Below are 12,056 nucleotides of genomic sequence, written 5' to 3' on the forward strand. Positions count from 1 at the left end.
AAAGTGGCCTATACTGGTAAAACTGCCCAAGTGCAAGATCCTGGCTCCACAAATAGAAAAGAGAAACTGAGACTCCCAGGGGAGGAGACAGAAAAAGAGAGAAAGAGAGGCAGGCTGGGAGCATGGACCTACCAGTCAACGCCCATGTTCAGCGGGGAAGCAGTTACAGAAGCCACACCTGCCACCCTCTGCAACCCACAACGACCCTGGGTCCATGCTCCCAGAGGGATGGAGAATGGGAAAGCTATCAGGGGAGGGGGTGGGATATGGATATTGGGTGGTGGGAATTGTGTGCAGTTGTACCCCTCCTACCCTATGGTTTTGTTAATGTCTCCTTTCTTAAATAAAAAATATATTAAAAAAAAGAAAAAAAGAGAGAGAGAGAGAAGATAAGGGAACAAAGTGTCAGGAAGAATAGTCTGCACAACCAAGAAAGGCTTCCTGGAGTGGAGTGGTTTCAGGAAGCGGCAGATACCTTGGAAAGGACAGGCTGAGAAGCAGTGATACCAGAGCCAGGTGTGTGTGTGGGGGGGGGGGGGGGAGGGGACCGTCACACAGACCAGGACTACATCCTTGGCAAAGAAGGACCACGAATGGGACAATGGAGCCCCAAGGCCCAATCAGACCTCAAGCTCCCACCATAGCCAGGTGAACTGCCTCTGTCTCTCCTTTCCTCACCCCAGGTATGAGGATGAGATCTCCAAGCGCACAGACATGGAGTTCACCTTCGTCCAACTGAAGAAGGTAGCCTGCCCAGCCTCCCTGGCTGCATCTTCAGTGACTCTTTGTCCTTTCTCCCTTGGGATCCCTCAGCCGTGCCCTCAGAGACTCCAGTCCCAGGACCACAGACAGACAGAAAGACAGACTGTGGATAGTACAGGTTGCTCTGCGCTATCCACACCCTGATCCACCTCTCAGGCTCTGAGCCAGGTCCCCCTAGGAATCACCTCCACCCCATCCATAAAGCACAGCAGCCCCCTGCCCTAGTCCTGGGACCCCTGCACCCCACCTCTATCACTCATACCTGCCCTCCCCCCAGGACCTGGATGCAGAGTGTCTACGGCGCACTGAGCTAGAGACCAAGCTGAAAGGCCTGCAGAGCTTCGTGGAGTTGATGAAGACCATCTATGAGAAGGTGAGGAGGCAGGCTGGTGTCCACAGGGGATGGACTTGACAGAGGGCAGAGTTCAGAACCTGGGCAGCTGCAGCTGGCACTCACTGTGGTGTCCTCATCTTCTTCCTGTGCTGCTCTTGGTCCTTTCATCACTCAGCTCCTGGACAGGTCCCAAGAGCTCTCTCCTGCTTATGCTTCTCTCTCTCTCTCTCTCTCTCTCTCTCTCTCTCTCTCTCTCTCTCCCTCCCTCCCTCCCTCCCTCTCTGTTGTTGCAGTCTGGTGTCGGACTGCACCATGGAGAAGAGAGTGGACGTCCAGAGTAAAGGGGTACACAAATCTTTATTACAGGATGGGGGGGTTGGTTCAGGCCACGTGGGGCCAGCCGGCAATGGCCGTCCCCACTACTTGACCACAGGGGGAGAGCAGGGGGCGAGATCTCAGAGAGGGAGAGCTGAGAGCCCAGAGAGAGGGGGGGTGAGGGGGCTTTTTATTGGGCAACAACCAGGGGTGACGTGTAGGGCCAGGATTGGTTGAAGGGGCACTGCTAGGATTTCGCGGGGCGTAGTAAAACCTGGGGGCGGAGACTGCATCAGAATAACTCCTCAGCAACACCTCCCTCCCTCCCTCCCTCCCTCCCTCTCCTCCTTTTTTTTCTTCTCATGTGTTGGAGGGGCAGCTGGGATCAGGGAGCCCAAGCCTCTATGTGCAACAGTGCTAAGGGCATGCACAGGATCTGGGCGCAGGCAGGGGTCAGAAGTGGCCTTGTGTAGGGCACAGCTTTTAATGGCTCTGCACACTAGTGGGTGGTACAGGCAGCCCTAATGGGGCATACTTCATGGCTGGTATAGTCAAGGGAGAAGATACCTGGAGTTCCTCTGGTTCACAGATGACACCAGCTTCTGCTGAAACAACAATAACCCAGTCAGTACAGACCTGGGTGCAGTGACCCAGCAGGACCTAACACCTGCTCCACATGCCTCCATGGGCTGTGGCCTCCTCTCCATAGCCTCTGTGTCAGGGGGATGAGTTGGAGGGGACAAGGAGGTAGAGGTTGTTTACAAGGGGGAGCTGCAAACAGCTGATGCCAAGCTTTGGTCAGAGCAGGGACCAATGTCACCACCAGAATCAGAAAGTTGTACTAATGGGGGCCAGATAATAGCTCACCAGGTAGACTGTCTGCCTTGTCATGCATGTAGCCCAGGTTCAAGCCCTAACAACCACTGGGAATCCCATGACACAGTAGAAAGCTCTGATACTGTGGTATTTCTCCTTCTCTATCCAAATAAAAATGCCCAAGAGTCATGAGTTAACACATACATGAGGTACTTGCTCCCCTGCCTCCTCCCCCCAAAAAAAGCTGAACTGTCCTAGGGGCTTCAGACCAAGCTTCAAGGCTTATCCTGGGGAGAGGGACTTCAGAACTGCACGCTTGTGGTCTCATGGACCTGGGAAGTGGCACAGCAGAGAGAATACCACAGTCCTTGGCCTCAGCAGGGAGGCAGCCCCCCTCCCTAGCTGACAGCCCCAAATGTCCACTGCCACACCAAGCCTGGACACACTCACAGGGCCAGTGTCCCAGGCTCTGCTCAGCCACCTCTCAGCAAGCCCAGAGTCCAGGCTCTAATCCAGGACAGAGTCCCTTGCAAGTGTGGAGACCTAATTGGATGAAGGTCAGACACAACAGAGAAACATCTGGGTATTGTCTGAGAGTAACCACAATATGGCTGGGGCACTGCAGCCCAGAACTCTCAAGCCCCTGAACCCCAATCTTGACTCCACCATTTTTTAATCATTTCTATAGCTTTGGGGACATGAGGGCAATCTGGCTGTGACATCTGTCACCCCACTGATCTCCAGAGTTGATTCGGCTGATCTGACTGGCTAGGCGGGTGTCCCCTTCCTCCCTCACTGCTTCATGTTCATCTCTTCTGAAGCTGTGTGCTCAGTCTAAGAGGATGGCCTTCCCCAAATAGAGAGAGACCAGTCTTTGGTCATGGGTATAAAAGTAGCTGTGCTCCCCTGCTACAACCTCCAAATAAGTTCTATAACTTTGGGCATGTTTTTTTTCTCCTCTCTGTGACTCAGTTGTCTCATCCGCAAAATGGGAAAAGTAATAGGGCCAGACACGTAGGGGTGTGACAAGGATTGAATCCATCCATTCATTTAACATGTGTTTATGGTGTGTCTACTAGGTGCCAGGCGCTGACATCATAGCAGTGAGGGCAAACAGGCAGAGCAGGCAGGCGTCTGCTCTGAGAGTGCTACAGCTTAGCTATGAGGAATGGATAGTAAGTAAGTGCATGGGAACAGGATCATTTGGAGGGTGGAAATCACCAGTATGTGAGGCTGGAGGAGAGACTTCTGAGGGCCCCCCTCCCCCAGGGCAGGTGGCATCTCAGAGCTGATACCAGAAACTGAAGACCCAGGCCCGGAAGATTCAGCTAGTGAAGGTGAGGGCAAGACAGAGCACCTGAATGAGTGTAGGGATTACAGCAAGAGAAGTAAGAGTTGGGGGACAAGAGCAGGGCAGGGGTAGGAAGGCGGCTCACACCGTCTCAGTTCCTGGGGACAGTTCATATCTTAAATGTGGCTTTGCTGTTACATGATGCTTTGAAGGGATAAGCAGTCTGCTGGGACCAGCAAGTATAGTGCATTATAGCACTGTAGCAGGCAGCAAGGGGCAATTGCACTGGAATGTGAGCTTGGGTTCTCCTTCCATGTTCAGTCACAGATTCCCCAGGGTCAGGAGATGGTTCACACAGTAAAGCACATGCCTTTTTGTGCTTGAGGACCTGGGTTCAAGTCCTAGAACCAGGGAAAACTCCACAGATGGTGGAGCAGTGTCATGGTGTCTCTCTTCTCTCTCTTGCCCTCATACTCCCTCTCTCTAGAGTAATTTAAAAAAAAATGGCTCAGGGAAGCTGCTTACCAGCAGTATCATTTATACATCATACTGGGTTCATCCCTAGGTGTTGCATTTAGATAAGATTCGTGGCACCATACCAAGCCAGCACTGTATACCAAAATACAGGGTGCAAGCTACCTGGGTAATTTCAGGTTTTCTGATAACAAAAAAGGTCTGACAGTAAGTAAATAGGCAGAAGACAATCAATATATTTTGTGTGTCCCAATAATATAAAATGTGATTGTTTAATATGTAATCCATATGAAAAAAAAAAGTCAACAGATTGCTTTTCATGTCCTTCTCGTACTTAGTCTTCAAAATTTGATGTGTAGTCTACACTTATGGTTCATCTTAGTTCTAAGGCGCTGTGTTTCAAGGGCTCAACACAGTATCCAACAGTGGCTTCCCCACAGATGGAGCAGGTCTAAGTAATGAGAGGTGCCAGTTGTGGTCATGGTGGACAGGAACAGCAGAGCTGGGCACTCCTGTCTCAGCTGTGAAGCAGGCAGGAAATTAGGCTGTCATTTCTGAGTCAGCTGTCCCCTCTGTCCTACAGCCACCACTTAAACTGATGGCCAGGGCTGCCCAGGGCTCATCCAAACTGCAGCCTGCAGAGTAACCTCTTGGCCCATACCTTGGGGGACCCAGGCTGCTGAGAGGTCCCTGGCTGGGAAAGGCTTACAGTCTCCACCCCACCCCACCCCCCAGCCTCCCAAGTACATACAATGCCTGGCTGCATCCAGCCAGAATGTCACCTGCCCCACCCATACACTCTGGTTCCAGGGAGATTAGTTGTGGAATCTGCTGACAGTCCCCTGCAGCCAGGCACACCTCCTGGGAGGCCCTTCCCTGCAGAGCGGGCCTGCTGCCTCTAAGCTACTCTGGCGCCTGGAGACTTTGTCCCACCAGTCTCAACTGCAGTATCCTTAGTTGCTGTCCTGGAGCACAGAGGAGATGCAGGCATGAGGCTAAAGGCTCCCAGGCATCATTCCATTTAATCCTCAGCCCTAACCCTGTGAATGTAGACAGCAAGTAAGAGAGTGTTGGCTTTAGAGTGTTTAGAGCAGTTTGGATGTCAATGTGAGCTGATTCATTCCTCTCTGTGCCTCAGTTTCCACTAAGTTAGGGGAGAGCAGCAGCACCTGGATCACTGGCCTGCTGTGATGGTTTGCTCTGTTAGCATACTATCTGTCACACGGTTTTTAATGTCAGCCGGTTCTAGGGCTAGAGTCACACCCATATTGCAGATGGAAAAACCGAGACTCAGAGAGGTTTGAAAACATGGCCAGAGTTACCCAGATACTGAAATGTGATGATATTCAGATCCCAGTGCAATTAAACACTGTGCTCTTCTGAGTATCACGGAGTAACCCCACCCCTCAGAGTCACAGTTTGTCCTGGTCTGGGGATCCCAAGGTAGAGAAAAGGGATAACTCAAATGTTGCTGCCTCCTAGCACTTGAGCTTCTAAGGGAAGCACTAAACTGTACCTTGAATTACTTCTTGCCAACTCAGAGGTACACAGCCGCTACAGGGGCCTATGCAGTGGGGGCCTTTCCATGCCACGCAAGCTAGCAGTATTATACCCTCTGCAGCCCATCATGCCTGAGCAGGTCAGCAGATGTTCTGAACCTTCCATTTCCTACTCTGTTTACCAGCCTCTTGCTTACCCTGCCCTTTCCAGAAAGCATCTGAGGCTACCGTCTCCACCATGTTTCACCAAGCCTTCACCCTACCAGGAGAAGCCCTCCCTAAGGGGTACTGTGCCCACTCCCATCCTGTGAAAAATGTCAGGGGTTAGACCTGACAAGATGCTACCAGGATGGTTTTAGTGAGGGATCCCCACCCTACTGAGCCCTGCAGGAAGCCCCAAAAGTTACCCCTCTGAAACTGTCCATAGCCCAGCTCTGGCAGGCACATCAGTTCCATGTGGGAATGTCAGCTCCAATGGGCCCAGGGCAGTAGGGTGGGCAGGATTCTAGGGCCCATCAACCTTGCTCTGGCAGGTAAGAGCCTCTCCTCGCTGCTGCCCACTGAGTGCAAGTTGTCCCCAGGACTTCCAGAAGCTGAGTCTTGTCATTAGGGATTCTAGAGGTGGGGCCACGCAGCTTTCCTCCCCTTCCTACCTCTTACCCCCATGCCAGCCCCTTACCCTGCAGTCCACAGCCACTGTGTGACAGGGGCTGCCCGGGGGTAGCCACCTCTGCAGAGAGACTCCAGAGGCTCAAACGTGACTTCTCTGATCATAAAGACAGAAGGAAGGTCAGACAGAGCCCCAGGTCAGGAAGCAGGGTCCTGAGCCAAAAATAACCCAGCCTGGATACAAGCAGACTTCCCAGATCCAACTACAGTTTTCAGAACCTCTGCAGGGAGCAGAGGCACTTGTTAAACACCAGCACACAATGTGAGCAGTGAAATTCACACCGTGGGGAGTGGAGAGTCAAGCTAGGCAAGTCACACAACCTTTCAGTATGAAAAACTATAATAGGAAAAAATTAAAATAGAAAGAAATATATGTTTATTGAATGAGACAAAGACATGATCAATCACAGTGTATGGACTTAGCATCCAGATTTAAAAAAATAGCAAGTAATGCACACATAGGTAAAAAGAAAATGGAAATACTGAAATTTGATTAGTATTGTGGGAAGGTAGCACAATGGTTATGCAAGCCTCTCGTGCCTGAGGCTCAGAGGTCCTAGATTCAGTTCCCAGTACAAGCCAGAACTGAGCAGTCTCTGGTTATAAGAAAAAAGAATTTTGATGATTGAAATTGTGGATGAAGGTGCCTATGAATAAAGCAGGAGTAGTGTGTACCCTCTGCCCAATCTCATGGGTCCTCTATCTACACCCTCTGACACCTTCTTCCCACATAGGGAAGGAAAGGCCCCAGCTGGCGTTCAGCCTGTGCAGGGTAGCAGCCCAGAGCCTGAGGGGCCAACCCTTCTCTGCATTTCAGTATGAAGACCCTTGTCCCGCCTTCCTCTCTGTACTACACTCCTAGAAAATCTGGCCAGAAACTTGTCAGACTGTATGTTGAACTGGCACCACATGGGCAGTGTCATGGTACCAGAGGAGACTCCAGTGCTGTGGTGTGTGTATCTATCTATCTCTAGCTGAATGGAAAAGTGGCCCAGAGCAGTGAAACCTTACATGTGCTAGCCCTGGGCTACAGAAAAATACATATATAATAAAAGGATTGTGTGAAGATGAAAATATTAAAATATTGATGTTAAATCCTTTTGTTCTCCTTGAAAAATGGCTCTACCAGACCCTCAGGAAGCCTGGGGAGATATCACAATGAAACCCTAATGATGGGACAAGAATTAGTCGCCCTACACACTGGGTGGGGCTTAAGCCCATCAGCCAGGGTGAAAGTCCCATTCCAGGAGTGAGCAAGTGTACACAAAAGAGAAACCAAAGAGGAATAAGGCCTGTGGGATTATACTATGAAGCCAAGAGACCCCCCTGCCCTGTCCCCTCTTGCCCAGAGAGGGCAGTCAGGCGGGTAGGTGAATGTCAGGGGAGACTCCCAAGAATCCGTGCTGGAAGGCTGGGCAGGGAGCCAGTTATTCTTTGTTCCTCCCTCCAGGGAGACAGGTAGGGAGTAGCTCCTAACTCACCCTGGGGTTGAAGGAACTCTGAGGGTCTGTAGTGGCTGAGGGTCCTGCTGTCCCAGTCCTTCCTGAGCCCCCATATCTGTGCCCAAACTAGGAGCTGACTGACCTAGAAGCCCAAGTGAAGGACTTGTCGGTGACTGTGGACATGGACAGCCGCTGCCACATTGACCTGAGCGGCATCGTGGAGGAAGTGAAGGCCCAGTATGATGCCATAGCAGCACGCAGTCTGGAGGAGGCTGAGGCGTACTCTCGGAGCCAGGTATGCTGGACCACTGTGTGTACAGGATCAGAGTGGAACGGCCACACTAGTGCAGGTTCCCGCAGCAGCTGTGGGTGCTAAGACTGGGGGTGGGGAGGGGAGGAGGACAGCACAGGCAGCATTGAGAAGCAATGCAGGACCCACAAGGCACCCATAGGAGACAAAGACTGTGGGAGCTCAGGGATGGGCCAAGCCTAGAGTAAAAGACAGTCTCACCCTCCTGAAGTTCACAATGGAGCTGCCCCCAAAAAGGCCAGGTCAGGCAGGGGATTAGCCTCAGGCAGCCAGGAGGAGACAAGGCTGGGGCTGAAGCGGTGGGAGAAACAACAGTCATGAAGAACACCAGGCAGTGTGCACCCCGTTACCATGCAGAAGAACTAGTGTTCAAATCTCCCAGTCTCTACCTGCAGAGGGAAACTTAACAAGCTGTGAGAAAGCACTGCAGGTGTCTCTCTTTCTCCTTCTCTATCCCCCCCTTCCTCTCAATTTTTCTCCTATCAAATTAAAAAATAATAAATATTAAAAGAAGCAGGAGCTAGGAATTGAGGTGTAGACAGGGACACCACAGCTGCCTCCTCACTCCCACTCCCTCCTTCCAGCTGGAGGAGCGGGCAGCCCGCTCAGCCGAATACGGAAACACCCTCCAGAGCAGCCGCAGCGAGATTGCCGACCTCAACGTGCGCATTCAGAAGCTGCGGTCCCAGATCCTCTCCATCAAAAGCCATGTGAGTGTCTAGAGGGCTGGCCTGGGGCTGGCTCACATTCACAGTCACAAGTGGGTTATATGCGAGACCTGACTCAGTGACCCGGGGCAGGAACCTCCATGCCTCAGTTGCCCCCACGCATGGTTATGAGGGTCCTGTGAGCTTGGCATGTGAAACTGCTCTGTGAACTGGCTAAGGCTGTCGAAATAGCTGAGTGCCACACCACACCCACCACCTCCCTCCAGACCTCCCGATAAGGAGGAAGATAAAGGGAAGCCAAGGCGAATGCCCAGCTTCCAAGCAGGACAGCTGGGACAGGCTTCTTAGGGGCTCATAGTGCTTCCCTGCTTGGTGGTCTTTAGAACATGTCTCCTTAGCTCTAGCAGAACAAACTCCCTCTTACTGCAATGCACCCACTACCACGTCCCCTTGCAGCCCCACAGCAAAGATAGAGAGGTCCCCTGGCCCACTGTCTCCCCCTTACCCTCCAAGCCCCGCCTCACCCGCTGAATTCCTCCCTCCATGCCCTGACTGCAGTGCCTGAAGCTAGAGGAGAACATCAAGGCGGCAGAGGAACAGGGAGAGCTGGCCTTCCGGGATGCCAAGGCCAAGCTGGCCCAACTGGAGGAGGCCCTGCAGCAGGCCAAGAAGGACATGGCGCAGCAGCTGCGCGAGTACCAGCAGCTGATGAACACCAAGCTGGCCCTGGACATCGAGATCGCCACCTATAGCAAGCTGGTGGAGGGTGAAGAGAGCCGGTGAGGGGTGGGGCCACGGGGTGGGACTTAGGGGAGAGGGTAGACTGAGAACTAGCTCCTCCTGCTGGCGCGAGCCAGGCAGACCTGAGTTAGAGTTCTGGATTGGCCATTTAAGGAGTAGGATTTTGACTCCAAAACTAAAAAGTTCTCCATCTTCCCATCAAAGAAACGGGCTGATAATAAGTACGGCATGCAAATAACTGTCATAATTGGTGCAGGAGAGAAGTGACAGAGGGCCACAGATGGCTAGCTGGTTAACCAGGATCACTTTGCACGGCATCCTAAGGCTGGAAGTGACCACCAAGAACTTCCCTCCACCAGCCAAGCCCCAGACCCTCAATGTTGAGATGGGGAGGGGGGTGTTCTTCATAGCTCTCCATGCCCCTCCTTTCCCAGGATGGACCTGCCTACAACTGCTGTTGTCAGTGCTGTGCAGTCCAGATCAAGAACAGGTGAGTCTATTCTGCCCCAAGGACCCCAGGGCAGGGAGACTGTGGGGATCATGACCCCAAAAGACATCATTTTAAGAGACTACCAACCTCCAGTCCCTTCCCTCCCTCACCCTTTGTATTCTCTGTAGCTGCCTCCAAGTCCAGCCTCTCGAGAGCTCCCTCACGGAAGAAGAAGAACAAAAAAGGGCCTGTGATCCAAATCACTGAGATGTCAGAGAAGTTCCTCTTGCAGGAGTCATCAGAGGCCTCGGAGTAAGGCTGCTCCTTCTGCTGCAACAGGAGGGACTTCAGCTAGACTCAAGGAAGCCATCTGGAGCCTGGGAGAACAGGCAAGCCTGGTCCTGAGCAGAGAGCAGGAAAGTTCAAAGGAATGGCTGCCTTTCTGTGGGCTGCTGAGAGTGGGAGAGGAGTGACCCCAGCTGTTCAGTCACTCCTTTTCCGTGTGAGAATCCCACAGTCCTCCCAGTGCTGATTTCAGGCCAGAGGTTCCCCTACTAGGACGAACTGGAATTGGGGTCCACTTTGTCTCTTCTGCCTTGCTCTTCTGAGGTTCCTTCTTTCCCAGTTTTTGCCCAACCCTTGCCCTGCACTGACACCTCAAGCCTGGCCTCTGCCTTACAGTAGAGGCTGGTGCCCTTGCTTGTCTGCCCCAGTAGCTGGCCCAGGGAGAGGTGACACTCCAGCCATACTTCCTGTATCTGGAGCTCCTAGGGAGGCTGGATACTCAATGCCCCTGACCTATCTGCACTATCTGGGCTCCCAGAGACCTGACAGTATTAGATAGTGAAGATAGGAGGCTCCTTGGGGGTGTGGGACTTGATCCTAGACCTCTAAAGTCAGCCTGACAGCTGGGGGAAAAGTCACCCCCTTTTCTCCTCCTTTGGGGCACAGTCAAAATGGGACAGGCTGCCCCAGAACCATCTCCAGAAGCTATTCTTGCCATGATAAACTCCCTGGGGCAGGTGCTGGAGATAAGATGGCAGCCTGAGAATTAGATCCTACTTCTTCCTCCCTGCCACCCCAGAGCTCACCAGGCTACCTGAGACCTGTGCACCCTGCCCCACCTGGGTATATTTCCTGGCCAGAAACCTGGTTTCTGCACCAGAGCATGGAGTCCCCACCCCACACCTATCAGGCCCCTTTCTCAGGAAGCCCACTCAAAGTCCCTGTCCTCTCCATGAGCCAACGCCTCTGCTGTGTTCACTGAGGAGCCTAGGAACACCCCCCATCTGTGAGGCTGGATCTCTCCTCCATGCCCACTCCCCAGCTTCCAGCTGGGCCATGAAGAAGGCACAGTGCAGGCAGGTCTGGAGGCTTCTGAGCCCTTGAGCATGGCTGGGGAGGCTCAGTGACAACCTAGAAAAGGCTCAACCAAAGAGATTGTCCACATCCAACAAGAAGATTGCACGATGGGAGGAGGGTTCCTCTTTACTCCTCCTGGTTCTCACCTTTGGGGCCAGCAGCTACACACAACACACACTTATACACACCACACACACACTACCTTCTCTCCTTCCCCTCCTATCTCCCACCTGCCACTTGTTGCCTCCAGCCCCCTCCCTCCCTTTGTTTTCTGTTTTTGTCTCATCTCATTTTCCTGACATGGTGGTGCAAGGCCCTGACCCCCTCTGGGCCTACAGGGGCACTCAAGGGTTACTGACTCTGGGGCTGGAGTGAGCTCAGCCATATACTCATCCCTGAAGTCCCAAAAGGGTGCTGAGTGCTGCTTTTTCTCCAGCTATTTATTGGTTTCCAAGGGAGCAAATCCTCAGTGGGGATACATGATATATAAAGTATATATAGATATATATATAGATATATATTATTTTTTCATAACTTATGTGGCTTTTAACTTATTGCTTCCCTTCCTGTTTCTGCATAATCAGTGCTAGAAAGTATACTATCTGGACAGATAACACATATCCAGCCACCCCATCCAACCAGCTGTCTCTCTGGGGTTGCTATGCCCCCTCCTCCCCACCCAAGGGTAAATAAAGTGCTGAGATTGGTCCATGGAAGAAGTTGTGTGTTCATTTTTTATCTCCCCTCTTCAGATTGGCCAGTCACTAGTCAGCCAGTCAGGTTGACCACTGGACCTTGGGGATTCTCCAGTTTTGGGGAGAGCAGTCCAGTTTTACCTTTGGGTCAATGCAACATGGGCACGGAAAGGTCTCCCACTGCACCACTTCCAGGAAAGCCTGAGTATCAGGGTGGACCCAGGTTCCCAGCACCTGGTGACATGTGC

The 12,056-nt window shown here is 52.3% G+C and overlaps 1 protein-coding gene across 1 annotated transcript in view; it reads left to right on the forward strand.

Moving 5' to 3' along the window:
- KRT80 (keratin 80) overlaps positions 1-11,832 on the forward strand; it is an 18,860-nt gene extending 7,028 nt beyond the window's left edge. The window contains exons 3-9 of the mRNA XM_060193532.1: positions 504-744; positions 1,040-1,135; positions 7,733-7,897; positions 8,497-8,622; positions 9,139-9,359; positions 9,756-9,811; positions 9,940-11,832. Coding sequence (XP_060049515.1) covers positions 504-744; positions 1,040-1,135; positions 7,733-7,897; positions 8,497-8,622; positions 9,139-9,359; positions 9,756-9,811; positions 9,940-10,067 — 1,033 coding nt within the window. The 3' untranslated portion in view covers positions 10,068-11,832. The remainder of the gene's footprint in view (positions 1-503; positions 745-1,039; positions 1,136-7,732; positions 7,898-8,496; positions 8,623-9,138; positions 9,360-9,755; positions 9,812-9,939) is intronic.
- Positions 11,833-12,056: the final 224 nt, after the last annotated feature.

This window comes from Erinaceus europaeus, chromosome 7 (assembly GCF_950295315.1).
Source record: "Erinaceus europaeus chromosome 7, mEriEur2.1, whole genome shotgun sequence".
NCBI lineage: Eukaryota > Metazoa > Chordata > Mammalia > Eulipotyphla > Erinaceidae > Erinaceus > Erinaceus europaeus.